Below are 27,395 nucleotides of genomic sequence, written 5' to 3' on the forward strand. Positions count from 1 at the left end.
GTTTATATTTTTATATATTATCACATGTGTATATATCCATAAACAATATATAGTATGTGGCACACTGTTTAAAAATGATACCATAAATAGCATCATAGTTCTTTTTTCCCACTCAAAATCATTTCAGCTTTATCCACATTGACACACACAGACTTAGTGCTATGTTCAATCCTGTGGCTGAACCATAATGTAGTGATCCCTTCGATCCCTACTAATGGACATTTGTTTTTAGCCATTCACTGTTACACACAATGTTGCCATGATTACCCTCTAATCATGGCACCTCTAATCCCTTCTCAGCCTTTTGGCTGAGATCAAGTGTGGTATACTCATTCCTACCCACTTTCAATCACATGCAAATAAAGGGGCAGGTTAATGCAAATTGAGGGGTGGGTTTTTAGAGCTTTCTAGGAAAGAGGTAGCAACTTCCTGGTCATTGCCAAGACATTTGTAAACAGTCATGGCACTGGTGGGAGTGTCTTATGCTAATGAGGGATGGGGACAGCTAGGGGGTCCTAGATCCTGTTCTGGTTAGCAGGGTTGTGACCAGAAAACAAGTCCTGCCATTCTCCTATCTCACCAGGACTCTGGCAGCCATTTAGCTACTTTGAGCCCCAGTCTCCTATGTATGGAGTTAGGTAAAAGTTTGGGTGGTTGTGAGGACTGGCTGAGATAATGCCTGTGAGTATCCAATAAATGTTAGACTCCCACATTCCAATCCCTGTGCCCCCTGCCTCCAGAATCTTTCATTGTGACCTTAGGAGATTCTGAGAATGATTTTTCTCAGAGCAGGGCTCTGAGAATGGCTATCCCCTTGTACGTGCATGTTTCTCTGAAGAGGACATATAAAGTACATACAGTTCTTCCATTGTGAAGTACACACATCCTCAACTTTATATAATGTTGCCAGATTGCTCTTCAACATGGTTGTACCATGTTTCCCAGTTCCCAGTGATAAGTGCAAAATAGTATCATGTTATTACTTTAATTTCCATTTCCATTATTTCTAGCAATGTTAAGAATGGTTTCACAATTTGGCTGGGGCATGAAGGCTCATGCCTGTCATCCCAGCACTTTGGGAGGCTGAGGCGGAAGGATCACTTGAAGCCAGAGTTGGAAACCAGCCTGGGCAACAAAGTGAAACCCCCTCTTTACAAACAATGTAAATATAAATACAAATGAATAAAAACAATCTTTTCACAATTTGTAGGTAATTTGAACTTTCCCTTTAAATTACCTTTGCTTGTTTTGCTATTGGGTTATTTGTATTTTTCTTTTGATTTGTAGGATTACAAAAAATAAATTTTGGATCGTAATCCTTTGTTGATTATATGCATAGCAAGTATATTTTTCCGGTCTGCAGTTCGTCGTCTCACTTTGTTTATGATACACTTTAAAAAGAACATTCTCTTTTTTCCTTTTTTTGTTTGTTTTTATTTATTTTTTTGAGGCAGAGTCTCACTCTGTTGCCCAGGCTGGAGTGCAGTGGTGCAATTTCAGCTCACTGCAACCTCCGCCTCCCAGGTTCAAGTGATTCTGGTGCCTCAGCCTCCTGAGTATCTGGGATTACAGGCGCCCACTACCACGCCCAGCTAATTTTTGTTTTTTTTAGTACAGATGGGATTTCACCATGTTGGCCAGACTAGTCTCAAACTCCTGGTCTCAAGTGATCAGCCCACCTTGGCCTCCCAAAGTGCTAGGATTGCAGGCATGAGCCATGGTGCCAGAGCTGTTTTTTTTTGTTGTTTGTTTGTTTCATTTTGTTGTTGTTGTTGTTGTTACAGGGTATTGCTCTGTTACCCAGGTTGGAGTGCAGTGGCGCGATCATAGCTCATTGCAACCTTGACCCCCTGGGCTCAAGCAATCCTCCCTGCCTCAGCCTCCTGAGTAGCTGGGACTACAGGCGGGTGCCACTGTGCCTAGCTAACGATGTACTTTTCAATAGAAGTTAGTAAACAGAGACTTTTATTTAGTTTTTGCATTTTTTTCTAACCCCTCCCCAAACTAAAGTTTTTACGTTTTTTATTGGAAAATTTTCAAACATAAAATTTGAACTATTTTACATATATATATATGTATCATCCTCTAGATCTATCATTCACTATTTTGCTGTATTGGCTTTATGTATTTGTTTTTTTCTTTTTTCTTTTCTTTCTTTTTTTTTTTTTTGAGGCGCAGTTTCACTCTTGTTGCCCAGGTTGGAGTGCAATGGTGCGATCTTGGCTCACCGCAACCTCCGCCTCCCAGGTTCAAGCAGTTCTCCTGCCACAGCCTCCCTGGTAGCTGGGATTACAGGCATACACCACCACACCTGGCTAATTTTTTATTTTTAGTAGAGACAGGGTTTCTCCATATTGGTCAAGCTGGTCTCGAACTCCCAGCCTCAGGTGATCTACCCATCTCGGCCTCCCAAAGTGCTGGGATTACAGGCATGAGCCACCGTGCCCGGCCTGGCTTTATGTATTTGTATATGTGTTTGCTGAATTGTTTGAAAGTAAGCTGCATACTTTATGACATATCTTAAAAATGATGACATTACCCACGTAACCAAATACCACTATCATACTAAGAAAATCGGCACTGATTTCCTAATATTATCTAATGTACAGTCATATTCAATTTCTGTATTTGTCCCTAGAGTGCCTTTGCTCTGTCACCCAGGCTGGAGTGCAGAGGCGCGATCTCAGCTCACCGCAACCTCTGCCTCCCAGGTTCAAGTGATTCTCCTGCCTCAACCTCCCGCGTAGCTGGGACTACAGGCACGCACCACCATGCCAGGCTAATTTTTGTATTTTTAGGAGAGAAGGGGTTTCACTATGTTGGTCAGGCTGGTCTCAAACTCCTGACCTCAGGTGATTCACTTGCCTTGGCCTCCCAAAGTGCTGGGATTACAGGTGTGAGCCACCGCGCCTGGCCTAGAGTGCCTTTTATACTTGTTATCATGAATCAGGATCCAATCAAGAAGCATACCGTTGGTATGTCTCTTGAATCTTTATTAATCTAGAGCAGCCCCCATGCCTTGTTTTTTTCATCATGAAATTGACTTTTTGAAGAAACTAGGTTCATTGATTTGTAGATTGTTCTACATCCTGGATTTTTCCCTATCCTCTGTATTCACTTGTTCTCAGTCCAATTCCAAATTCCTGGGGAAACGGTAGGGTGGCCCATCTTCGATTAGGTGTTATATAAGTTTTCTATGGCTGCCATAACAAATTACCACAATTTGATGGCTTAAAACAAAGCAAATTTATTATATTACAGTACTGTAGGCGAGAAGTCTGACATGGATGTTCTTGTTCTAAAATCAAGGTGTGAGCATTCCTTTCTCAAGGCTCATGGCCTTTTCTGCTTCTAAAGGCCACCCACATTCCTTGGCTTGTGGGCCCTTCCTTCATCTTGACAGCCAGCAGTGTTGCATTCCTCTTACCATTATTCCGTCAGATCTATCTGATTCTAAAATCCAGGCTCTGTACATCATACCTATACTGCCTGCAATTAGTCGTGCCACTTATTTTGTGGATGGAATTGAAGGACTTGACATTTAGCTGGTTTGCTGGTGCATAACAACTAGCTTCTGGGGAGAGGAGGTGCCCTGACTAGTAGCTGCCAATTTCTGTGGCATAAGTACTCCTACCATGGCCAGTTTTAAGTTACCAACCTAATTTCAGCAGGCTTGCAAACTTCCTGAAAATGTAACCATCACTCCAGCTCACTACTGCATTTAATCCTGGTAAATTTCACCTTGTTCAGTACCATCCAGCCTGCTGTTGACTGTTGAGAACAGATGGTTTCTATTGATCTCGTTTGCTTTGTTTCCATAGGGACTGTACCAGCTCGCTACGGATATCATCATAATGATCCGAGTGTGTAAAATGTTCCGCCAAGGCCTCAGGGGATTCCGGGAATATCAAATCATTGAGACTGCTCACTGGAAGCACCCTATCTTCTCCTTCTGGGATGTAAGCAGCTGGGCTCAGCAGGATTATGAGGGCTTAAAGAGGCCCAATAAATTGCATCCCACTTCCTGGCCCAAGCTCAGAACTGAGAAAGAAGACAAAAGGAAAAGCAGATGAGAGACCCAATGGTCACTTTTATTAATGGCCAGACTTCTGTTGGAGAGGGTGACGTATATCATCAACCAAGAGGTTTACCTAATACTGAACCCCAGATTTAGACAGCCTTACATGCCTAGCCACAGGCAACGCTGGACCAAGGCAGGCTCCACTGCAACAGCAGGCCTGCTGCCGAAACTCATGGCAGGGAAAGGTGGAGCAAAATATGGGCTCAGAGGGAAGGAGACGATCATGTCTAGTTTTTCTCTTTCCAAATTCATCAAAGAGTTTAAGTCACTCCTCAAGGTAAAAGGAGAGAGGCCAGTAGTGTTCTACTAATACACCTCCCTCCATGTGGAAAGAAACCTTGGGAGTAGAGAAGTGGTCTCCATTTCAACGGTGATCAAAAGAGCCAGAAGCAATCCAGGAGTCACAATAACCAGGGTTTTCTAAATGCGCACACACTCGCTCTATTCGCGTTTCTACTTTCTTTCCTACACCCCTACTTCGGGGCAGGGGTCATTTTCAGGGCGTTTTTCACTGTGGTGACCGTGTTTCTTTTCTTTTTTTGAGACGGAGTCTTGCTCTGTTGCCCAGGCTGGAGTGCAGTGGTGCATCTTGGCTCACTGCAAGCTCCACCTCCTGGGTTCATGCCATTCTCCTGCCTCAGCCTCCCTAGTAGCTGGGACTACAGGCACCTGCCACCACACCCGGCTAATTTTTTGTATTTTTAGTAGAGACAGGGTTTCACCTTGTTAGCCAGGATGGTCTTGATCTCTTGACCTCGTGATCCACCTGCCTTGGCCTCCCAAAGTGCTGGGATGACAGGCGTGAGCCACCGTGCCCGGCCTGGTGACCGTGTTTCTAGATTCCCTAGAAGGTCCCAATTTAAAATATTTTATCCCAGTGGTAGATCATGTGCCCTTCTTTAGCTCAGAAAAGTTGGTCACCCTTCTGCTAACTTGTTCTAGTTCCCCAGAGGTATCTTCATTGCTACTAGGTGTGTTGCTGAGGGCTTCAAAGTTTCCCCAGCAATCACCTGGACAAATCCTGCCCATTTTTCTGTTGTTTCAGGAATGACTAGAGTCAGTCCCCACCCCTCTGCATCTAGTGATTCACTCCAAGAAATTTTCCTAAAGGGCTTCTGACAGATAGTGGCCAAAGAAAGGGGGATACAGGGCTGGTGATGGGGGAAGGAAAGGCAGCCTTAAACTGGTTTCTGAGGGACCAGCAGGTAATATAACTAGTGTGTATGTAGCTGAGTTTAAGATACAGCAGGCCAGCTGGAGAGGAAAGATACACCTCATCTAAAGACATTCAGATACAATGATTATATTTTAAGACCCTGTGCTGGCCAAACCAAACAAGGCTGCAGCCCTGTGGTTGGGCTGAGATGAAAAATGAATGGAGTAGAAGAACTGTAACCAAAAGACTCAGGTTAGCTCTCAGGAAGGACCTCCTGACTCTTAGGGTGGCATGCAATGGTGATGCAATGGGCCCTGGAGATCAGAGGGCTTTGGTTACCAGAAGACGTGGCCTGATGCATGGGGCAGTTGGAAGCTAAGATGCTGAGTCACTTGTTGTCAGGGGAATGTGAGGCTAAGCCTAACCACGTTGGCCAGCCAAAGTGGCTTGAGCAAAGCAGAAGCCTCTCAAGGGCAGCCTATAAGGGTCATAGGGTTGTCAGGCGGAGCACTGGGTGGCTGGAGTGCAGGATCAGGTGGGGAGCCCTAGACTGCTTCAGTAGATGTGTGAATCTGGATGTTTCTGAGCACTGCCTCTTTCCTTCAGTAGCCTCCCTGAGAAGCACCACATGGCTATGCAAAGGATAAACAGGTGGTGGGGATGAGACGGGTCTGAGTGGCTCCAAGGAACAAATGACATGTGGCTTGAGGCCACACTCCAGACACGGAATTGGGTTTGCTGAAAGCCTTGAGTTGGGGTCTCAGCTAGACCACTGACTTGCTGTGTGATCCTTGGGCAAGTTCCTTCACCATCTCAGTCCCACATGGGGCTTAATAAAACCTGCTTTGTCCTGATGACTAAATGGAATAAGGCAGGGAAGATACACTGTGCTTGGCTCATTAAATACACTTAACAAAGGTTGGCTTCATTTGTTCCTTTCTTTTTTTTTTTATTTTTTGAGATGGAGTCTCGCTCTGTTGCCCAGGCTGGAGTGCAGTGGCGTGATCTCGGCTCACTGTAAGCTCCAACTCCCCGGTTCACGCCATTCTCCTGCCTCAGCCTTCTGAGTAGCTGGGACTACAGGCGCCTGCCACCACGCCAGGCTAATTTTTTGTATTTTTAGTAGAGATGGAGTTTCACTGTGCTAGCCAGGATGGTCTCGATCTCCTGACCTCGTGATCCACCCGCCTCGGCTTCCCAAAGTGCTGGGATTACAGGCGTGAGCCACCGCGCCCGGCCTGTTCCCTTCTTTTTATCCTTCCTTTTCTTCCTCCTCTATGCTTGTTTGTTTGCTGCTTTTCCCCCTTCCTTTTCTCTCTCCTTTCCTGTTTCCTCCTTATCCTCCTTTCCTTCTCCCCACCCCCATATTTCTCTGCCTTCACAATAATATGTTGTCAATGCTGGACCCAAGCCTAGTGCTGAGTTGGGGCCTTCGAGCAGAGGCAGGCCTGAAAGGGCCGGCTGCTATGAGGTTTCCCATGGCTTCCTGCCCACCATGGTGGTCCAGGTACACAGGAGGCTCTAGATGCAAAGTTCTAGGGGCAGTCTTGCTGATTCTCCCTCTTCTCCCTGCCCTCTTTCTTTCAGAAAAAGACACAAAGCCGAGTCACATTTGATACCATGGACTTCATTGCAGAGGAGGTATGCATAGCTCGAACCTTGCTGTGGGGGAATTTTCTTTCTGCACCCTGGCTTGGAAGAAACCCTGGCTGGGCATCAGCAGAGCTGGTTTCAGTCTAGGCTCTGCCACCAACTCAGCTTGTCACCCTGAGTTGGCCACTTCGTTTCCTCATCAATAAAATAGCTGATATCAGTGATTCATTCCAGCCCTGGAGCTCCAAGACTGTGAGCATCTAGGAACCAGCTGTCACTGCACAGTTGAGCAAAACCAATGGGAGAGAGTTCCTGGGCTTGGACCCGTGGGAAAACAGCAGGAAAAGATAAAGCAGAGGATGTGAGAGTCCCAGAGAGAGGAAGAATTTGGGTGGTGGGAAAGGGCTGACCTGTGTGAATTCTGGTTCTGCCCTGAATTCTCTGAGAGATGCTGGGCACACCTCTCCCATCTGGGTGTCAGATACCCTTAAAGAGTCTTATTCAGGTGCAGCACACCTGTTGACACTCGGAAGGCTGAGGTGGGAGGATCACTTGAGGCCAGGAGTTCAAGACTGCAGTGAGCTATGGTCATATCACTGCATTCCAGTCTGGGTGATAGAGCGAGGCCCCCTCTCTAAAAAAGAGTCCTCTCATTTTGATGAGGGAATGCTTTTATATCTGTGGGAGCTTTGGACTGTGTGACTTGTTCCCTGAATTTCAATCTCATCATTGTTATCTTCTTGGCTTCTCTCCATGATATCCTGGGTATTAAATATTAAAATCCAATTTAAAATTTAAAAGAGCCTACCTATTTATAGGGAAGATCTGAAATTCTCACCAATGCAGACCTGACTTGACCCTGGCTTGGAGTAGCCATGTTGTTTTTTTTTCCTCAGGGAAAGGGGAAAGAACAGAACTTTATAATGGGTATCAGGGTCACCTGTGCCCATCTCCTGTCCCACCCCTTTCTCTTCTTGGAGCCCAGCTATGGCTTCTGTTGCCTGCCTCTCCTGGGCACAGCCTTATTTTTTCGTGCCCCCTCGTGTATGAAGCATACTCAAGTCATTCAAGCTCTGTGACTCTTCAGCTCTTCAGGCTGGCTAGTGTGTGACACTGAGCACTGAAGGTTAATTAGGCTCTTTCCTTCAGGCAGGAGAAACTGGGGGCCTATCTGAGAGCCACAGAACTCTAGATATGAGGGCAATTCTGTGCACCGCAGTAGAGGGAGGGAACAGGGCACAAAGGGAAAATTCTTTGTTATGGGCAAGGCCTGTAGGTGGTCCTCAAATGAATCATGCCTGACTCTGGTTTCAACACAGAGAAAAGTAGAGAGCCAATTTATCCTCCCATCTCAGCCTTCTGAGTAGCTGGCATTACAGGTGTGCGCTGCTGAGCCCAGCTGGAGACTCATTTTAAAAACCAGCCCTTTGGCCAGATGTGCTGGCTCACGCTTGTAATCCCAGCACTTCGGGAGGCCAAGGCAGGAAGATTACCTGAGCTCAGAAGTTTTAGACCAGTCTGAGCAACATGTGAGACCCTGTCTCTACTAAAAATTAAAAAATAAAAATAATTAGCTGGGCACGGTGGCTTACACCTGTAATCCCAGAATTTTGGGAGGCTGAGGTGGGAGGATTGCTGGAGCCTGGGAAATCGAGGTCACAGTGAGCTATGACTGTGCCACTGCACTGCAGTCTGGGTGACAGAGTGAGACCCTGTCCCACTGCCCCCACCCCACCCCAAGAAAACAACAAGCCCAGCCCTCTGAGTGATGCTAATGAGTATAGGGTTTCTTTGGGGTGATGAAAAGCTTCCAAAACAGTGTGGTGATTGTTGTACAACTCTGTGAATACACTGAAAAACACTGAATTGTGCACTTTAAATGGTGATTTACAGGGCATGTGAATTATATCTAAGTAAAAATGACATATAATATATAATATAGTACACATACATATATAGTTATACATATATAACCTGCCCCTCAGCACAGCATTTGGATTCTGATGGAAAACTAAGCCTCAGTATAGTCCAGGTTGGGCTTCTAGTAATGCTAAACTTCTCACAGAGAACCCTTAGTATTAGAGAGGCTTAGAATCGTAGACTCAATTATTGCAGCAACTGTCAGACAGTGGAAACAATGGATACATTTAAAAAACATTGTTTAGAAAAACACGGAGTGAAGAAAAGCAAATTGCACAAGTGATGTCTACAGTCTGACATTTATGTAAATTTTTTTATTTTTAGTTTTTGAGACAGAGTCTTGCTCTGTCATCCAGGCTGAAGTGCAGTGATGCAATCACAGCCCACTGCAACCTCAACCTCCTTGGGCTCAAGCGGTCCTCCCATTTTAGTGCCCCCCAGTAGCTAGGACTACAGGTGTGTGCCACTACGCCCAGCTAATTTTTTTTTTTTTTTTTTGAGACGGAGTCTTGCTCTGTCTCTCAGGCTGGAGTGTAGTGGAGCGATCTGGGCTCACTACAAGCTCCGCCTCCCAGGTTCACGCCATTCTCTTGCCTCAGCCTCCCGAGTAGCTGGAACTAAAGGCGCCTGCCACCACGCCCTGCTAATTTTTTGTATTTTTAGTAGAGACGGGGTTTCACCGTGTTAGCCAGGGTGGTCTTGATCTCCTGACCTCGTGATCTGCCCGCCTTGGCCTCCCAAAGTGCTGGGATTACAGGCATAAGCCACCGCACCCGGCCCAATGCCTGGCTAATTCTTAAATTTTTTGTAGAGATGAGGGTCTTGCCATATTGCCCAGGCTGGTTTCGAACTCCTGGGCTCAAGTGATCCTCCTGCCTTGGCCTCCCAAAGCACTGGGATTACAGGCATGAGCCACTATGCCCAGCAGTAAATTTTAAAATACAAAATAGTCTTATATATTCTGTGGGTACATATATATGCATACATAAAAGTGGTAAACTCAGATGGTAGGGAGCAGATCTGGATTGGGGTGGTGTATACATATAAGAGGATTTTAACCATCTGTGTTGTTCTGATTTCTAATGGAAAATATGTGTTATTTCCAAAAATTTTACTTACACCTAAGAAAAATAGAGGAAGTTAGTATGCCAGATGTTAATGGCTAATTTTGGGTAGTGGGAGTATGGTCAGTCATTCTTTCTTGATCCTTCCTGTTCGCTGAAGGAACACAGTAGGGGTATGGCTGGCCTGCAGTGAGTGAAGGGAAAATGATGAGAAATGGTGTTTGAGAAGCAGACAGGCCAAGTCTCCTAGGCCCTATTTGAAGTGTATTCCCTTTTCCCCATCCCAGACAGTTTTTTGAGCTCCTAAGGCAGGCCTAGATCTGTGTGTGGTTGTGAGGAATACTAGACTGTGTAATGTCCTCACCCTGCCATTGAGGAGCTAACTAGGAGTTATGATGAGACTTAACTAGTAAGTTACCCACTTTCATGATAATTACATTAATCCATTCACTAAGGCAGAGCCCTTGTAACCTAATTACCTCTTAAAGGTCTCACTTTTACAAATTTTTTTGTAGAAACAAGGTCTTGCTGTGTTGCCTAGGCTGGTCTCAAGCTCCTGGCCTCAAGTGATCCCCCTGCCTTGGCCTCCCAAAGTGTTGGGGATTATAGGCATGAGCCACTGTGCCCAGCATCCACTTCTTAATAATGTCAGAATGGCAATTATATTTCGACACAAGTTTTGGAGGAGATGTTCACCCTATAGCAAGAGCCTACTGGGGAAGGGGCTACTCTTTTAGCTAAGATGACCCAGTGGGGACTCACTGAGGGTGTGGCAGCATCTGAGCTGAGACCAGAATGATGAGTCAGCCATGTCCACGAGAAAACCCAGGGGACAAATATTCCAGGCAGAAAAAAACAGCCCAGGCAGAGACCTCAAGACAAAGCTGAGCTTAGCACATGCCAGGGACAGGTAGAAAGTTCCAGAGTAGAGAACAAAGGGGAGAGGTAGGAGATGAGGTTGGAGAGAAGCCATTGAGGGTGTTCATAACTCACGGTGTCACTTCTTCAGCAGGTGGGAGTGGCAGGTGAATGTGCTGGTCCATGAGGCCTGGTTCACTGGAGAAGAAAAGGTTTAGCTAATAGTCTCCGGAAGGTTCACTTTGCTCGTTAGTCTGCTGTAGCATGCCGAGCTCTAGGCTGAGACACAGGTGAAAGTCTCCCCTGACTGCTATGTGTATGTGCTGAGCAGACTCTGCAGGACCACTGGAGCCCGTGGAAGCCTGTATTGCCTGGGAAGGTCAATGAACAGCACTGGTCGGGGGGATGTCAGCATTGATATGTCTCAGATCTACTCCTAATCCTGCCTGAGTTTCTTCATCTGTCAAATGGAATAACAGTTCTTGGGCTGGCAGGATGCAGTGAGATGGGCATATAAAATGTTTATCCCAGTGCCTGACACACAGTAAGCACTCATCACGTGTCAGCCACATCATAGCCACATCACAGCCACATCACAGGGAACGGGAAAGTGTACAAGCAGGACTGTGGGGTGTTGCCCACTGGCCCATGGGCAAAATTGCTGGGTCCCCTGTATCACTCTGGTCCTCTCTCCCCAGGATCACTTTCCTCCAAAGGCCATTCAGATCATGCAGAAGAAGCCTTCCTGGAGAACAGAGGATGAGATCCAGGCCGTCTGTAACATCTTGCAGGTTCTGGATAGCTATCGGAACTACGCGGAGCCCCTGCAGCTGCTCCTGGCCAAAGTTATGCGCTTTGAACGGTCAGTGAGGGGCACAGCCCTTGGCCACCAGGCTGAGGCTGGACTGAGCAAAAAAGCCTGGCTGAGAAGGTGTGGCAGGTCCTGCCCATCCCTCTGCATGGTGTCAGCCATGAATGAAGTCTTCTGTCCATTCACTCCAGCTCCCACTGCTATGGTCGCAGTACCCTTATCTCGCTCACTTATTGAGACTCTTAGATAATTAAAGGGCCATTAAATCTGGAGAGGATCTAGTAGGAACTTCAGAGAGGATCTGGTCCAATTCCCTCATTTTTCAGAAGAGGAAACTGAGGCTCTGTGGGGGAAAATGGCTCCTCCTAGGTCACCCAGACAAAAAGAAACAGCACTGAAGCTCTTTTCAGTCACTCCCATTAGAGCTTGGGATGAATTCTTTCTGAAACAGCTTGGCTTTGCTTGAATTACCACTGAGGTCAGTGATGCTCTGATTGAGAGTTGAGAAAGGGTAGTTTCCCAAAGGAGAATCAGGGTGTGATTGGTGGAAAAATATGATCAGATGCTTGACAGCAAAAGCGACAGATGTCTGCTTTTGGAGATTCGGGTTCTAGCTCTGACTTGATTGTGGCTTGCCGTGACTTTCAGCAAGCTGAAAGTCCCTTGGGTCTCTTTCCCCTTCCCAAAAATGTTGGTTGAGCTTGATGGGCTCTGAGGTCTTTCTGGCTCTAGCTCTAGTCATCTTTACTTCAGTGAACAGTGCTCCCTCATCTTCAAAATCTCATTTCCTAGCTGAATATTCCTGCTATCTCCCAGCTAGTCATTATCACCTGGGCCATCTCCTCTTTCTTTTTTCTTTTTTTTATTATTATTTTTTGAGATGGGTCTCGTCCTGTCAACCAGGCTGGAGTGCAGTGGTGCGATCACAGCTCACTGAAGCCTCTACCTCCTAGGCTCATGTGAGCCTTCCACCTCGGCCTCCTTTATAGCTGGGACAAGGGGTAGGCATCACCATTCCTGGCTAATTTTATTTTTTATTTCTTGTAGGGACAAAGTCTCACTATGTTGCTCAGGCTGGTCTTGAACTCCTGAGCTTAAGTGATTCTTCCACCTCAGCCTCCCAAAATGCTGGGATTACAGACGTGTACCACCGTGCCTGGCTTGCCTCTTTCCTACATTGATAAAGATTCCAGGCTGATACTGGTTTGTAGCTCATGAAGCCCACAGCCACAGTGGAGCCTGGGCAGTACTGACTCCAGCCTGGTGTGGTCCTCTGTCTGTCCTCTAATCCCTTCCCTCAGGAGTTTACCACAGAATCACAAGGCCAGTGAGTACTCTCTAAGAGGTCAGAAGAGGAGATGCTGCTGGGGGCTGGGTCAGGGAAGGTTCCTGGAGGAAGTAGGATCTGAGTTCTTGAAAGGATCTGAATAGTGGAGAAGAGAGGGAAGGCCATTGCAGGCAGGGGAGCAACATGGACAAACTGATGGAACAAAGTGGGTATCATCCGCCCTGAGCAGGGTGTTGGTTCCCCTGCTGCTGGTCAAGCCAGCGAGTCAGGAAGGAACAGAAGGTGGCAGTGTGGAGGGGGAGGAGGAAGAGGAGGAACTGCTGAGGGCAGGGCCATGAGCTCAGAGGTGGGGACAATGGCCCTGCTATCGGGGCACTTCCACAATGGCTGCTCATCAGTCCTGGCAGAGACTAAAGGGCAGACTTTTTTTTACCCATTGTCTCCTGGGTAAAATTCAAACTTAGCTGAGCTTTGGAGACCCTTTATGGTGGGACTAGCCGAATTTCTCTCCCACCACTCCCCGACCTTGCCTTCTCCCATTTTCCTTTCCTGTGAAGTGCACATTACCTGTGAAGTACACGTGATCCCTTGAATGTGCCGTGCTTTGGGCCACCTCTGCACCTTTGGTCATGGTGGTCCCTGTGCCTGGGACCCTCTTCCATCTCTTTGTCCACCTGGATGACTCACTTCAAGCACCATGCTAGAGCCTTGTCTGACCTTCCTAAGCTTGGATAAAGGCCCCTTCTCTGTGCTCCTCAATAGCCTGCACTGACATCTCTTAAAGCATTTTTAAACCTCATTTACATCCTGTATGTGACCATAATTTTGAAAACAAAGTCTGTGTTGTTCATTGTGCCTAATTTTTTTTTTTTTTTTTTTTTTTTGAGACAGAGTCACCCAGGCCAGAATGCAGTGGTATGATCATGGTTCACCATAGCCCTAAACTCCCAGGCTCAGGTGATCTTCCCACCTTAGCCTTACAGGCAGCTGGGACTACAGGTGTGCACCCCCACACCTGGCTAATCTTTGCATTTTTTGTAGAGATGGGGTTTCACCTTATTGCCCACCCAGGAGTTCAAGACCAGCCTGGGCAACATAACAAGACTCCGTCTCTACAAATAATAGAACAATTAGCTGGATGTGGCAACTTCAGGTCTCAGCTCAAATATCCCTTCCTTATTGACAGTAATAGTAAGAATAGCTAACACGGGACTGGGCACAGTGGCTCACTCCTGTAATCCCAGCACTTTGCAAGGCCAAGGTGGGAGGATCCTTGAGCCCAGGAGTTCAAGACCAGCCTAGGCAACATAGTGAGACCCTGTCCCTATCTCAAAACTCCTAGGCTCAAACGATCCTCCCACCTTGGCCTCCCAAAGTGCTGGGATTAACAGGCATGTGCCACCACACCTGGCCTCACGGTGCCTAACAGACACCACTGATATTTATTTAACTTATTGAATGAATGAAGGAAAAGAATAAATATCAAAAGAACTGAGATTTGGACTTGCATACAAAATACAGAAACTTCCCTCTGAGTTTAAGAACTCCTTTTTCGCTCTGGGCCTGGGCACCTTTACCCTAAGGGTGCCCAGTTGGGTAGTGGGCTGCTGGTAATTATGATAAGACCATTATCTGTGTCTCATTCTAGGCATACTCATCTGCATTTTACAGACAAGAGAAACGAAGGATCAGAGAGGGGATATCCATTGCTCAGTGTCACACAGCTAAGAGCAGAACCAGGATTTGGATCCTGGGCTAATGCTAAAGCCAGTCCTCCTAATCATTTAGCGACTCTACTAACCCATTCATTGCTTTCAGCATGTGTTCACTCATTTATTCCACTATGTTCAATGAACATTCACTGTGCCCAAGCACACGCAGCAGTGACCCAGACTGGCAAAGACTCTGCTTTCAGGAAGCTTCAGTCCAACCGAGGCAGGCAACGGGATAGGTGTTAGTGAAAGGCTCCAGCTTGACTGGCAGGGCTGGGCTGTCCTGAGGGCCCTTCTGGTCCAAGTCTGTGCTCTTATCTCCCAGAGCAAAGAGCACAACCAGTCCAGAGCTCCTCCCAGCTTGAACCTGCCCCCGTGTCACTATCCAGTCAACTAGCAGTGGTCTTTTCCCAGGTTTGGTCGCAGGCGTGTGATCATCAAGAAGGGGCAGAAGGGCAACAGCTTTTATTTCATCTACCTGGGCACAGTTGCAATAACCAAGGATGAGGATGGCAGCAGTGCCTTCCTAGATCCCCACCCGAAATTGCTGCACAAGGGTAGCTGTTTTGGGGTAAGCCCAGGGGAAGGACTCGGTTTCCTGGGGTGGAGTGGGTGGAGGTGACAGGACTTCTGCTAGAACCTCTCAGCCAGGCCCAGTCCTGCCTAGTACTCTGTACAAGTCACTGTCCCGTGTGGGCATGGGACATGCTAATTGAGTTGATGCTAATTGAGTTAATGAAATGCTAACTGAGTTGGACCAAGATCAGCCTCTTCATCTGTGATGTTTAAGAAGTATGTTCCTGATACAGCCCTTTAGAGATGAAGTGAGTCCATAGTGAGGCCTCTCCAGCTTCCTCCCCTCTGGCCTGTTCAGGCCTGTTGCCTCTTTTTCCATAAGCAGCAGATTAAGAAGAAGGGGAGTGGGCCCCAGTGGGAGAATGTGCAGGAGAATAGAGGGGGCCGGGGAACACACAGTCTGGTGAGGAGAGAATTCAGGGGGAAGATGGAGGCAGGGAAGATGTGTGTAAGGCTGAGGACAGGAAGTGGAGGTGGCCTCACACTTGCCCTTGCCCTGTCCACCCAACAGGAAACGGACGTTCTGCATGCTTCAATGAGGAGGTCCACCATCGTCTGTATGGAAGAAACGGAGTTCCTGGTTGTTGACCGGGAGGACTTCTTTGCTAATAAGTTGGACCATGAAGTTCAGAAGGATGCTCAGTATCGGTTTGAATTTTTTAGGTAACTGCCTTCATTCAACATTTTTTTCCCTTTGTGTGTTTATTAGCTGCCTGACTTGTCTGTCCTAGGCCTGGTGGGAAACACACTGGTTGCTGTTCTCTCTGTCTGGGATGCTCTGAAGTCCCACCTCGTACCCACCCTCTCTCTCTGCAAACTCCTACTATCCCTTCGGGTCTCAGCTCAAATATCCCTTCCTTATTGATAGTAATAGTAAGAATAGCTAACACGGGACTGGGCACAGTGGCTCACTCCTGTAATCCTAGCACTTTGGGAGTCCAAGGTGGGAGGATCCCTGAGCCCAGGAGTTCAAGACCAGCCTGGGCAACATAGTGAAATCCTGTCCCTACAAAATAAAAAATAAAAAAAAAATTAGCTGGGTGTGGTGGCACATACCTATAGTTTCAGCTACTTGGGAGGCTGAGGTGGGAGGATCACTTGGGCCCAGGAGTTTGAGGCTGCGGTGAGTTGTGATCACATTACTGCACTCCAGCCTGGGCGACAGAGCATGGTCCTAGTAGCTAGGACTATAGGTGTGCTGCCACATCCAGCTAATTGTTCTATTATTTGTAGAGATGGAGTCATGTTGCTCAGGCTGGTCTTGAACTCCTGGTCTCAAGTGATCCTGCCACTTTGGCCTCCTAAAGTGCTGGGATTACAGACATGAGCCCCCATGCTCAGCCCAAACTATAAAACTATAGTTCTTTTTTTTTTTTTTTTTTTTTGAGAGAGAGGGCCCTGCTCTGTTGCCCAGGCTGGAGTGCAGTGGCATGATCTCATCTCACTGCAACCTCCGCCTCCTGGGTTCAAGCAATTCTCCTGCCTCAGCCTCCCACATAGCTGGAATTACAGTCATGCGCCATCAATCCCAGCTAATTTTTTTGTATTTTTAGTAGAGATGGGGTTTCACTATGTTGGCCAGGGTGGTGTTGAACTCCTGGCCTCAAGTGATCTGCCTGCCTTGGCCTCCCAAAGTGCTGGGATTACAGGCATCAGCCACTGCACCTGGCCCAAACTATAATTCTTGATTGCATGGTAATTTCTTTACAGTTTATATACTCCTCAGACAGTAAGCAGTATGGTGACAGAGACCAGATAGATCTGTCTTTGTCACTACTATAATCCTTATGTTGTCACATTGCCAGACACATGCAGGTGCTCAACAAATAAATATTGAGTAAGGTGAATAACAGGATATAAATAATAACAATCGCAGGTGAGTCAGAAAGTAAGCACCGTAACTGGGTATCATATTTAAAAGCAGAACTCACACATAGCAAAAGATTTTTGGTTTTTGAATACTTACGTGCATGAAAGGCCACATAAGGATATGCAAGTGAAACCTCATTTAATTGCTCTTCAGTTATTTGCCTTTATGTAAAAGGAGTAAAAATTCAATGAAGTATCTGCACTGGCCCTGAAAATTCGGGTTGTAGGGCTGCACAGCTGCAGAGAAATGTGATGGCCGAGGGGTCTGGTTCCTGTGGCTGGGGCTGAGAGAGGTAGCTTCATCCCCTGGAAAAGTGGGGATTTAGTCCTAAAGGGAGGAGGTGTTTTTTTTTGTTTTTTTGTTTTTTTTTTCCATACTGTGGAAAAATAGGTCTGGCTCCAATCTCAGCTCTTAGGTTATCAGCGATGTGACCCTAGATAGGTCACGTCATTTCTCTGTGTTTTGGCCTCCTGCTCTGTAAAATGGGGATAAGGATACCCTTCTCCCAAGGTCGTGGTGAGGATGGAATGGGATGATCATGGGAAGTGTATGGCCCAGTGCTTGGTGCATGGTAGGTACTTCTTCTATGGTGGCCCTACTTTTTCTTCTGGTGTCTCCAGACCTTCGTCCCTGACATGGCACTGAGCGTGTTCACCTCTGGTGCCCTGACCTTAACTCAGTGCACGCATTGAGGCCTGAGTCATCTTGAGTTAACCTGATTCAATGAACTCAGTCCACCTGAGTCAGTTAAGTTCTGAGCCCTTAACCTGTTGGAGGTGAGAAAATCTGAGATGATTGTTGGCAGCCCTTGGAGCCACATATGAAGGCAGGCAAGCCTGTGAAAGTGGTGTTCAAGGTCAGGGGAAGGGGCAGTCACTGTGGGGTGGGCTCACCCACAGGGAGCAACAGGCAGAAAGAGTGGAGTCCAGATATGTCCCACTCTCCAGACCCAGAGCTGAGTATTTGAAGCCAACAGGCCAGGGGGACACAAGGGTTGGATGAGCTGCCCAAAGCAAAGGTAGGGCCAGAACTGCTAAGTTGGGGGACAGAGCAGCTGTGAGCTGGAGTGGGGAGTAGCTTCATGAGCCACGGTGGGGAGGGATGGCAGGGATGGAGGAGGAGAAGTTTCTTGGAAGGAGGAGCAGAGGTGAGAAAAGCACAGAGGCTGGATCACCCAGGGGCATCTGAGCAGCAGCAAAGAGGGGAGCTTTGCTGGAGGGGAAAGGCCTTGGGAAAAGGTGGAGGGAGCCAAGGTGATAGCAGGTAGGAGAGTGGCTACAGGCAAGGCCAGGTAATCGGGCAGGTAGCAGTGAAATCTTCCACCCAGGCATCCTCCACAGGAGAAGAGTATGTGCCCTCTGCAGATTGCTAAGGTTTGGGCACCTTGTGTGATGGAGTTGATGAATTCTAACAGGCTCTTCCCACAGGAAGATGGATCTGTTTGCATCATGGTCTGATGAGAAGCTCTGGCAGCTTGTAACTATGGCGAAGATAGAGAGGTTCTCGTATGGGCAGCTGATCTCAAAAGACTTTGGAGAGTCACCCTTCATCATGTTTATCAGCAAGGTGAAAAGTCTGGGGGTTGGGATGAGGGTGAACCTCTGAGGAGCATGCCTAAGATCATGTCCTGTGACCTGATGGTCAGAGTTTGAGCCCTTTTCTGCAACCTGTGCAATTCACTTCCTTTTCAGTTTCCATGTACCAGCTGTAAGAGGCCTGCCTCTCTCAGAGCATGGCTAGAGACATTAGATATATGGCTATTGTGTTAGAAAGAGGACCAAGGGATTCTCCCACCTTGAGCTCCTAAGCGTGCTTATTTACATATAGATGCATATTTAAATTATGCATTTGGCTGTTGAATCTTAGTGATGCCAGATCACTTTAAATTTATTTATTTATTTATTTATTTATTTATTTATTTTGAGACAAGAGTCTCACTGTTGTCAGCCCAGGCTGGAGTGCAATGGCACAATCTTAGCTCACTGCAACTTCTGCCTCCTGGGTTTCAGCAATTCTTCTGCCTCACCCTCCCGAGTAGCTGAGATTACAGGTGCCTGCCACCATGCCCGGCTAATTTTTGTACTTTTAGTAGAGATGGGGTTTCACCATGTTGGCCAGGCTGGTCTCGATCTCCTGACTTCAGGTGATCTGCCTGCCTTGGCCTCCCAAAGTGCTGGGATTACAGGCATGAGCCTCCAGGCCCAGCCTATTGATTTTTGAGACAGAGTCTTGCTCACTCTGTGGCCCAAACTGGAGTGCAGTGATGAGATCTTGGCTCACTGCAACCTCTGCCTCCCGGCTTCAATTGATTCTCCTGCCTCAGCCTTCTGAGTAGCTGGGACTATAGGTATGTGCCACCATGCCTGGCTAATTTTTTTTGTATTTTTAGTAGAGATGGGGTTTCGTCATACTGGCCAGGCTGGTTTCAAACTCATGGCCTCAAGTGATCTGCCTGCCTCAGCCTCCCAAAGTGCTGGGATTACAGACGTTAGCCACCACACCCAACCTTAAATTATCTTTAAATTGTAAAAGTGATATGACCACATTAGGAAACTTTCTGGAAAAAGGGAAGAAATCATCCATAAACCCATCATCTCAGAATAGAGTTTCAAAAGTGGAATTTCTTGGTATCATAATTTTGTTTTGTAAGGCAGACTTTATTCAAAGGGGCCATAGCCATAGGTATAGGGACCACTGCAATGGAGTCTTGCAGCCAGAGAGAGAGATTGGACTCAACTCTCAGTATCATAATTTTTATGGCTCCTGCAACAAATTGCATTCCGAAAGGAGAGCCCCACCTTATCTAGTGTCCAGGATGTACATTTTTGTTGGTGCCACCACAGCTCTGCCAGCCTTGCATGTCATTTTTTCAAAAGTTTTCTAGTTTAATAGGTCGCAATTGCTGCCATACTGAGGATTTGATATTTTTTCTGATTACTAGTGAGATTTATCATGTTTGTTTATGACCTACATTTTATCTTTTGCAAATTGCTTTATGTCCTTTGCCACCTTCTCTGTTGGTTGATAATGAAAAGAAAATCTCCCATTTCTCAAGTGCTTACTGTATGCCAGGTTCTATGTTTCACATGCTTCATCTCATTTTAGTCTCTATAGCCTGGAGGAGGTTGGTATTGTCATTATTCCCATTTTACAGAGGAGGAAACTGAGGCACAGTAAGGTGAAGTGGTTATCCAAGGTCACACAGCTGATGAAGTGCAGAGGCAGGGTTCAACCCAAGTCTCTCTGACTGCAAAGATCTTTTCAAGAACTTGGATTTAGGATTTGGGCTGACCTTTCTGTCTGTTTCTTACAGATTAAGCCACCACAGGCATTTGTTGAGTTTTTGCCAAGGTCATGACACATTGGTCCAGGCTCTGGAGGGATACAAAGATAAAGACTGGTTTTCTCTCTTTATAGATCTCCTCCACCAGATTCCACACATAAACAAAGAAAAGTGTCAATGCCAAGTACCAAGTGATTGGTGCAAACTCTGCAAGTTACAAGAATTCAGGAGAGAGAATCTCTAAAGGCTGGAGGCTTTAAGCAGGGCTTCCTGGGGGAGGTGAGGTGGGAGATGAGCCCTGACGTATTGAACCATTAGGCAAAAGGAGGAAGCAAGATTGGTTGTGTGCTGGCACTGGCTTGTACCTGCCTGTGAGAGCTGATTGTTAAATTTTCAGGAATTTTGGTAAACATAATAATTATTAAAAATTAGATGCTATAAACCTACAATTAAATAAGTTATATGGAAAATTAGGAGCTGGGCATGGTGGCTGACGCCCATAGTCTTAATGACTCAGGAGACTCATGCAGGAAGATCATTTGAGCCCAGGAGTTTGAAAGCAGCCTGGGCAACATAGCAAGACCCTATCTCTAAGAAGGAAAGACAGATGAGAGAGGGAGAGAGAGAGAGAGAGAGAGAGAAGAGGGGAGGGGAGGGGAGGGGGAAGAAAGGAAGGAAGGAAGGAGCAAGCAAGAGAGAGAAGGAAAGAAAGAAAACAAGGGTAATACATACTGAAAACTCATCATTTCCTACTGATGTTATTTCGTTTTTACTAGTTTTTCTCTTCAGGTTACGTCTATTGTGTCTCTATGGTAGAAATACTATGCAATTGTGAGCATCTCCTCCCCACTCCACATTCAGTGACCTCATGTTGGTAGCTTACAATCAGCCATGGTTGGATAATTTATACAATGGAATCAGCAAACACCCTAAGTCAGGTCTTGATTTAGGGCTTTGCTGATTGTCTTAGGAAAGTGATAAAAGCAAATGCTTATAATGCAGATTAAATTTAAAAGTGGCTTGGGTCTATAGCTGCTACACTGCAAAGAGAATGAAATCGTCTAACAATATTTAAAAGCTATTATCTCTCCGGGCGCCGTGGCTCACACCTGTAATCCTAGCACTTTGGAAGGCTGAGATGGGTGGATCGCTTGAGGTCAGGAGTTCGAGACTAGCCTGGCCAACATGGTGAAACCTCATGTCTACTAAAAATATAAAAATTAGCTGGACATGGTGGCACATGCCTAATCCCAGCTACTTAAGAGGCTGAGGCAGGAGAATTGCTTGAACCTAGGAGGCGGAGGTTGCAGTGAGCCGATATCTCACCACTGCACTCCAGCCTGGGCAACAGAATGAGACTCCATCTCAAAAAAAATAAGATAAATAAAAACAAATAAAAGCTATTATCTGGCTGGGTGCAGTGGCTCACGCCTGTAATCTCATCACTTTGGGAGGCCGAGGCGGGTGGATCACTTGAGGCCAGGGGTTTGAGACCAGCCTGGCCAACATGGTAAAACCCCATCTCTACTAAAAATAGAAAAACTAGCCAGGCGTGGTGGTGCGCACCTATAATCCCAGCTACTCAGGAGGCTGAGGCAGGAGAATCACTTGAACCTGGGAGGTGAAGGTTGCAGTGAGCTGGGATCATGCCACTGCGCTCCAGCCTGGGTGACAGAGTCTCAAAAAAAAATTAATTAAAAAAAAAAGCTGTTATCTCATTCATCATAGAAGTTATACCATTGAACAAATGAAGTTCTGATGTACATAGTGCTAAAGCTAAAAAAGTTTCAGTTTAATATAATTTATGTGAGGGTGAGAAATAGAACAGTACATCACAAGTCAGATTTAATAACATTGAATTTATTGGGAAGAGAATGGATTGGGATGCAACTTCATTTGTCCAATCATGGTTGAGTTGCAACTATAAACTGGCCATGGATACAAGAGTTCAGCCAAAACCCACAGAAGAATTCTGTGAGAGCTGATTGGCTGTATGGAATTTCCTGTATGGTATATTTTATTATTTATAAATTGTGTGTAACACATTCTTTATAACAGGTTTATATGCAGGCATATGTTTTTTAGGAGAGCTGGTTGTTAAACTTACCAGCACCACCAGGGGAGTGGTGTGTGTGTTGTTATTCTCGGCTCAGTCCCAGAGAACAGAATCAAGTCTAGTTAATATAAGTAGCAAAAGATTTATTGCTGGATATCAATTGGCAGTTCCTTCTCCTCCTTGATATTTGCTTCCTCTGTGCTAAAATTTTGAGGTGATCACCTCTGCCATATCTCTCCAAATTTAACTCTAAGCTCTTTGATACTATATAGCCAGGAAAGATGGGGGGGGGGGGAATGTGTGGTGAGGGATAGAAATCCTTTACAATATTTTCTTTAATCAGCATAATGATTACATTCTGACTGGCAGAAAGCGGGGGGGGTGGTTCTTCATCTGTTTTGCCTCCATTGCTTCACCTGTGAAATGGTACCGCTCACCCCATAAAGTCTGGTAAGGATGAGAATCAGTTTAGTACATGCTTACTCAGTGAGCATCCCTCCCGCAATTCAGTGCTTCTCAAAGTGCGGTGGCTGGACCAGCAGCACCAGCAGCACTTGGGAACTCATTTCTTCTTCTTCTTTTTTTTTTTTTGAGACGGAGTTTCATTCTTGTCGCCCAGGCTGGAGTGCAATGGCACGATCTCGGCTCACTGCAACCTCTGCCTCCTGGGTTCAAGTGATTCTCCTGCCTCAGCCTCCTGAGTAGCTGGGATTACAGGTGCCCGCCACCATGCCTGGCTAATTTTTGTATTTTTAGTAGAGACGGGATTTCACCATGTTGGCCAGGCTGGTCTCAAACTCCTGACCTCAGGTGTTCCGCCCTCCTCAGCCTCCCAAAGTGCTGGGATTACAGGCGTGAACCACCGCGCCTGGCGGGGAACTCATTTCAAAATGCAAATTCTCAGGCCCACCCAAGAGCTACTCAATCCAAAACTCTAGGAGGAAGGGCTCAGTGATCTGTGTTTTAACAAGGCTTCCAGGCGATTCCAATGCACACTGATATAGGAGAACCCCTGACCTAAGGGAGGAATTTTCAAATTTTGGTAAGCATCCAGACATGTAGGGTGCTTCCCGAGGGAGGAATTCTCAAACTTTGGTAAGCATACAAACACATAGGGTGCTTTTTAAAAAGGCAGATTTGCTGTCTCACCCCAGAGATTGATTCATTAACTCTGGAATCTGCATTTGAGCGAGTGCTGTAGGGGATTCTAATGCAGGGGTGCTGAGCCTTCATTCTGAGAAAAATAATGCGGAAGTCACTAAAGGACAGCAAGGTAGGGCGCTCTTGGCCAGAAGATGAGTCTGGTTTGTTCCTTACAGTGTTTTATTAAAATCTGATTTAATCATCAATGTGAAGATTTTATATAAAAATTCTGATTTCTGGCTTTTGAGAATTCAGAGGATCAGGCAACAACAAGCCATATTTTGGTACATATTTCATTTCCAACCAGGGTCCCCCACCCCCCGACCCTGGTTGGAAATGAAAAGCACCAGCATCCTCTAAAGGACTGCTCTTTTCTCTCTTTTTTTTTTCCTGCCTGGCCAGCGTTTTTTGAGTGTTCATCTCTGGGAGGGAGATCAAGCTGTCCCGACTCCTGTAGTTTATTCATATTACCACTAGAGGGCGAAATCAGCTGCGGGTGGCTGGACACCCTTGGGACCTCAGAAAGCTAGAGAAGATTTCCTGATGGCATCGAAAACTTAGTGCACACTTTCAACTCATTTCTAACAGTTTATCACTGGGGGACACATAGTGGAACTGTTCTCTCCATAGATGCAATTAAAGACCCACTAAATACTTGAGGAAACCGGGCTCATGTTGTTTCTCTGGCACCTGCAGTTCCCCTATATCTCAAAAAAAAAAAAAAAAAAAAAAGTATGCATTAAAGATTTCAAATCTAAACTTTACAGCTTCATAAATTTTTATATATGTATACACCTGAGTGATCATTACCCAAATCAAGATAAAAAACATTTCCACTACTCCAGAAGGCTCTCCTGTGTCCCTTCCTAGACAAAATCCCCCCATAAAGCTTAATACTCTTATGACTTATGTCACCACAGGTTACTTTTGCATGTTTTTGAACGTCATATAAATGGAATCATACAGTGTGTATTCCTTGTTTCTGACTTCTTTTGCTCAACTGAATATTTGTTATTTTTAATTTTATAAATTATGGTGTGCATAGAATAATATGTAACCGTTAAACATGATACTATAGAACCATATCGTTTGGCATGAAAAGAGGTATTTGATATATTATTGAGTTTCTTAAAAAGTTACAAGAGTCTGTTTTATGTAAATGAATTCGTTGATGAAAAATTGTAGATATACATCTTATATGTTCATAGAGAAAAGTTTGAAATAATATTCACTAATATGTTACTACTAGTTATTTCTGGGTTTCAGGATTAATGTAGTTTTTATCTCTATGTTTTTCTGTCTGGTTTGAATATTTTTAAACTTTCAATTTTGGAATAATTTTAAATTTATAAAAAAATTATAAGAACAGTACAAAGAACTCCTGTAGCTGGGACTACAGGCATGTACCACCATGCCCAGCTAATTCAGCTAATCTTTTTTTTTTTTTTTTTTGAGACAGAATTTCGCTCTTGTTGCCCAGGCTGGAGTGCAATGGCGTGATCTTGGCTCATGGCAACCTCCGCCTCCTGGGTTCAAGCGATTCGATTCTCCTGCCTCAGCCTCCTGAGTAGCTGGGATTACAGGCATGCGCCACCATGCCCGGCTAATTTTGTTTTTTTTTTTTTTTTTTGAGCCAGAGTTTTGCTATTGTTGCCCAGGCTGCAATGCAATGATGCGATCTTGGCTCACTGCAACCTCTGCCTCCTGGGTTCAAACGATTCTCCTGCCTCAGCCTCCCAAATAGCTGGGATTACAGGTATGTGCCACCACACTCGGCTAATTTTGTATTTTTAGTAGGGATGGGGTTTATCCATGTTGGTCAGGCTGGTCTCGAACTCCCGACCTCAGGCAATTCACCTGCCTTGGCCTCCCAAAGTGCTGGGATTACAGGCGTGAGCTACTATGCCTGGCAATTTTGTAGTTTTAGTAGAGACGGCGTTTCTCCGTGTTGGTCAGGCTGGTCTCGAACTCCCGACCTCAGGTGATCCACCTGCCTCAGCCTCCCAAAGTGCTAGGATTACAGGCATGAGCCACAACGCCGGCTTAATTTTTGTATTTTTAGTAGAGACAAAATAATTTTGTGTTTTTGCCACGTTGGCCAGGCTGGTCTTGAACTCCTGGGCTCAAGTGATCTTCCCACATTAGCCTCCCAAAGTGCTGGGATTACAGTCCGTGAGCCACCGTGCCTGGCTTATATTTAGTTCTTATGCTTCTTCAGTTACTTGAACTTCGTATGGTGAGTAAATAACATTTTCAAAAAAAAAAAGAACCAGGCTGGGCGTGGTGACTCACACCTGTAATCCCAGCACTTTGGGAGGTCGAGGCAGGCAGATTGCTTGAGGTCAGGAGTTCGAGACCAGCCTGGCCAACATGGTGAAACCCCGTCTCTACTAAAAATACAAAAATTAGCCGGGCATGGTGGCACATGTCTATAATCCCAGCTACTCACGAGGCTGAGGCAGGAGAATCGCTTGAACTCAGGAAGCAGAGGTTGCAGTGAGCCGAGATTGCCCCATTGCTCTCCAGCGTGGGTTACAAAGTGAGACTCCATCTCAAAGAAAAAAAAAAACAAACCTGAAACCACTTGCATTAAGCAAATAAAACAAAATGGGATAAGATGCAATTAAGAAAGATTTTCTTCAAAGCCTGGCCTACCTGGAGCCTTAGGGGTTAACCCTTTTGCTGTGTCCCTTGCTGTGTTCAGGGCAGCTGTGAAGTCCTGCGGCTGTTGGACCTTGGGGCCTCCCCTTCCTACCGTAGATGGGTCTGGCAGCACCTGGAGCTGATAGATGACAGGCCTCTGAAGACCCACCTGAGTGGTAAGCTGCCTTGGCCTGTCTGACAGCAGGGGGCGCCTGGGTCTGTCCTGTTTCCAGTTCCCAGCCCATAGAGCCTTAGAAATCTAGAGTCAGCCAGCCTGACAGCGTATATCATCTGCGCCCTTCTACCAGTGGTGGAAACCCAGTCTGCAAGGCCCTGCCCTCCTTTCCAGCCTTTTTTTTTTTTTATTGAGCCTTTTCCCTTTTGCTGTTCGGGTTCTCCCACGTGACCATCAACTCCTTGCCTCACATATCCCCCACCCTTTTTTTCACCCAGCTCTCTTCTGCTTTTTAAAATTTATTTATTTATTTATTCATTCTGTCTCTGGATTTGCCTATGATGGACTTTTCATATAAATAGCATCATACATTATGTGGCTTTTTGCGTCTGACTTCCTTCACTGAGCACCACGTTTTCAAGGTCTATTTATGTTGTAGCAGGCATCGTCTCTTCATTCTGTTTTATGGCTGAATGATATTCTAATGTATGCATATACCACATTTTTTTTTGTCCATTTATCAGTTGGTGAACATTTGGATTGTTTTCACTTTTTGGCTGTTTTGAGTAATGTTGCTATGAACATTTGTATACAAGTTTTTGTGTGAGCATATTTTTCAGTTCTCTTGGGTATTACCTATATGCCTAGGAGTGGAATTTCTGGGTCATATGGTATCTTAGTCAGTTTTCTATTTCTATAACTGAATATCTGAGACTGGGTAACTTATAAAGAAAAGAAATTTATTTCTTATAGTTCTGGAGGCTAGGGAGTCTGAGGTCGAGGGGCTGCATCTGGTGAAGGACTTCTTGCTGGTGGGGACTCTTCAGAGTCCCGGGGCAGCAAAGGGCATCACATGGAGAGGGAGCACTTCTGTCTTTGAGATCTTAGGCTACACATTCTTCCTTGAAGAAGTCTTCCTGGTTTCTCATGCTGGACCAGATCTTCCATCCTCTGCTATATCCCATTCAAGTACCCTTCAAGTACCATTCAAGTACTCTTCTGTGTTATATAACCCCACTGAAATCATACAACTGAGTCTGAAATGCTTATTAAACATCTGTTTCTCTTGCTAGAATATAAGCTCTATGAAGGCTTTGCATTCCCAGGGCCTCGTATTATGCCTGGCATCTAGCAGGTGCTCAGAAGTGAATTACAGAGTTAATGGA

At 45.8% G+C, this 27,395-nt stretch overlaps 1 protein-coding gene across 13 annotated transcripts in view; it reads left to right on the plus strand.

The window, feature by feature from the left end:
- CNBD2 (cyclic nucleotide binding domain containing 2) overlaps window positions 1-27,395 on the plus strand; it is a 75,353-nt gene that overhangs the window by 15,380 nt on the left and 32,578 nt on the right. For 10 of the 13 annotated variants that reach the window (XM_054467739.1, XM_054467740.2, XM_054467738.1 and 7 more), the window contains 7 exons: window positions 3,822-3,959; window positions 6,825-6,878; window positions 11,371-11,534; window positions 14,898-15,054; window positions 15,571-15,722; window positions 18,357-18,495; window positions 26,116-26,230. In XM_054467739.1, coding sequence (XP_054323714.1) covers window positions 3,822-3,959; window positions 6,825-6,878; window positions 11,371-11,534; window positions 14,898-15,054; window positions 15,571-15,722; window positions 18,357-18,495; window positions 26,116-26,230 — 919 coding nt within the window. Of the gene's footprint in view, window positions 1-3,821; window positions 4,359-6,824; window positions 6,879-11,370; window positions 11,535-14,897; window positions 15,055-15,570; window positions 15,723-18,356; window positions 18,496-26,115; window positions 26,231-27,395 lie in introns of those variants that run through there. The other 3 variants (XM_054467742.1, XM_054467747.1, XM_054467744.2) reach the window with 3 other exon arrangements.

This window comes from Pongo pygmaeus, chromosome 21 (assembly GCF_028885625.2).
Source record: "Pongo pygmaeus isolate AG05252 chromosome 21, NHGRI_mPonPyg2-v2.0_pri, whole genome shotgun sequence".
NCBI lineage: Eukaryota > Metazoa > Chordata > Mammalia > Primates > Hominidae > Pongo > Pongo pygmaeus.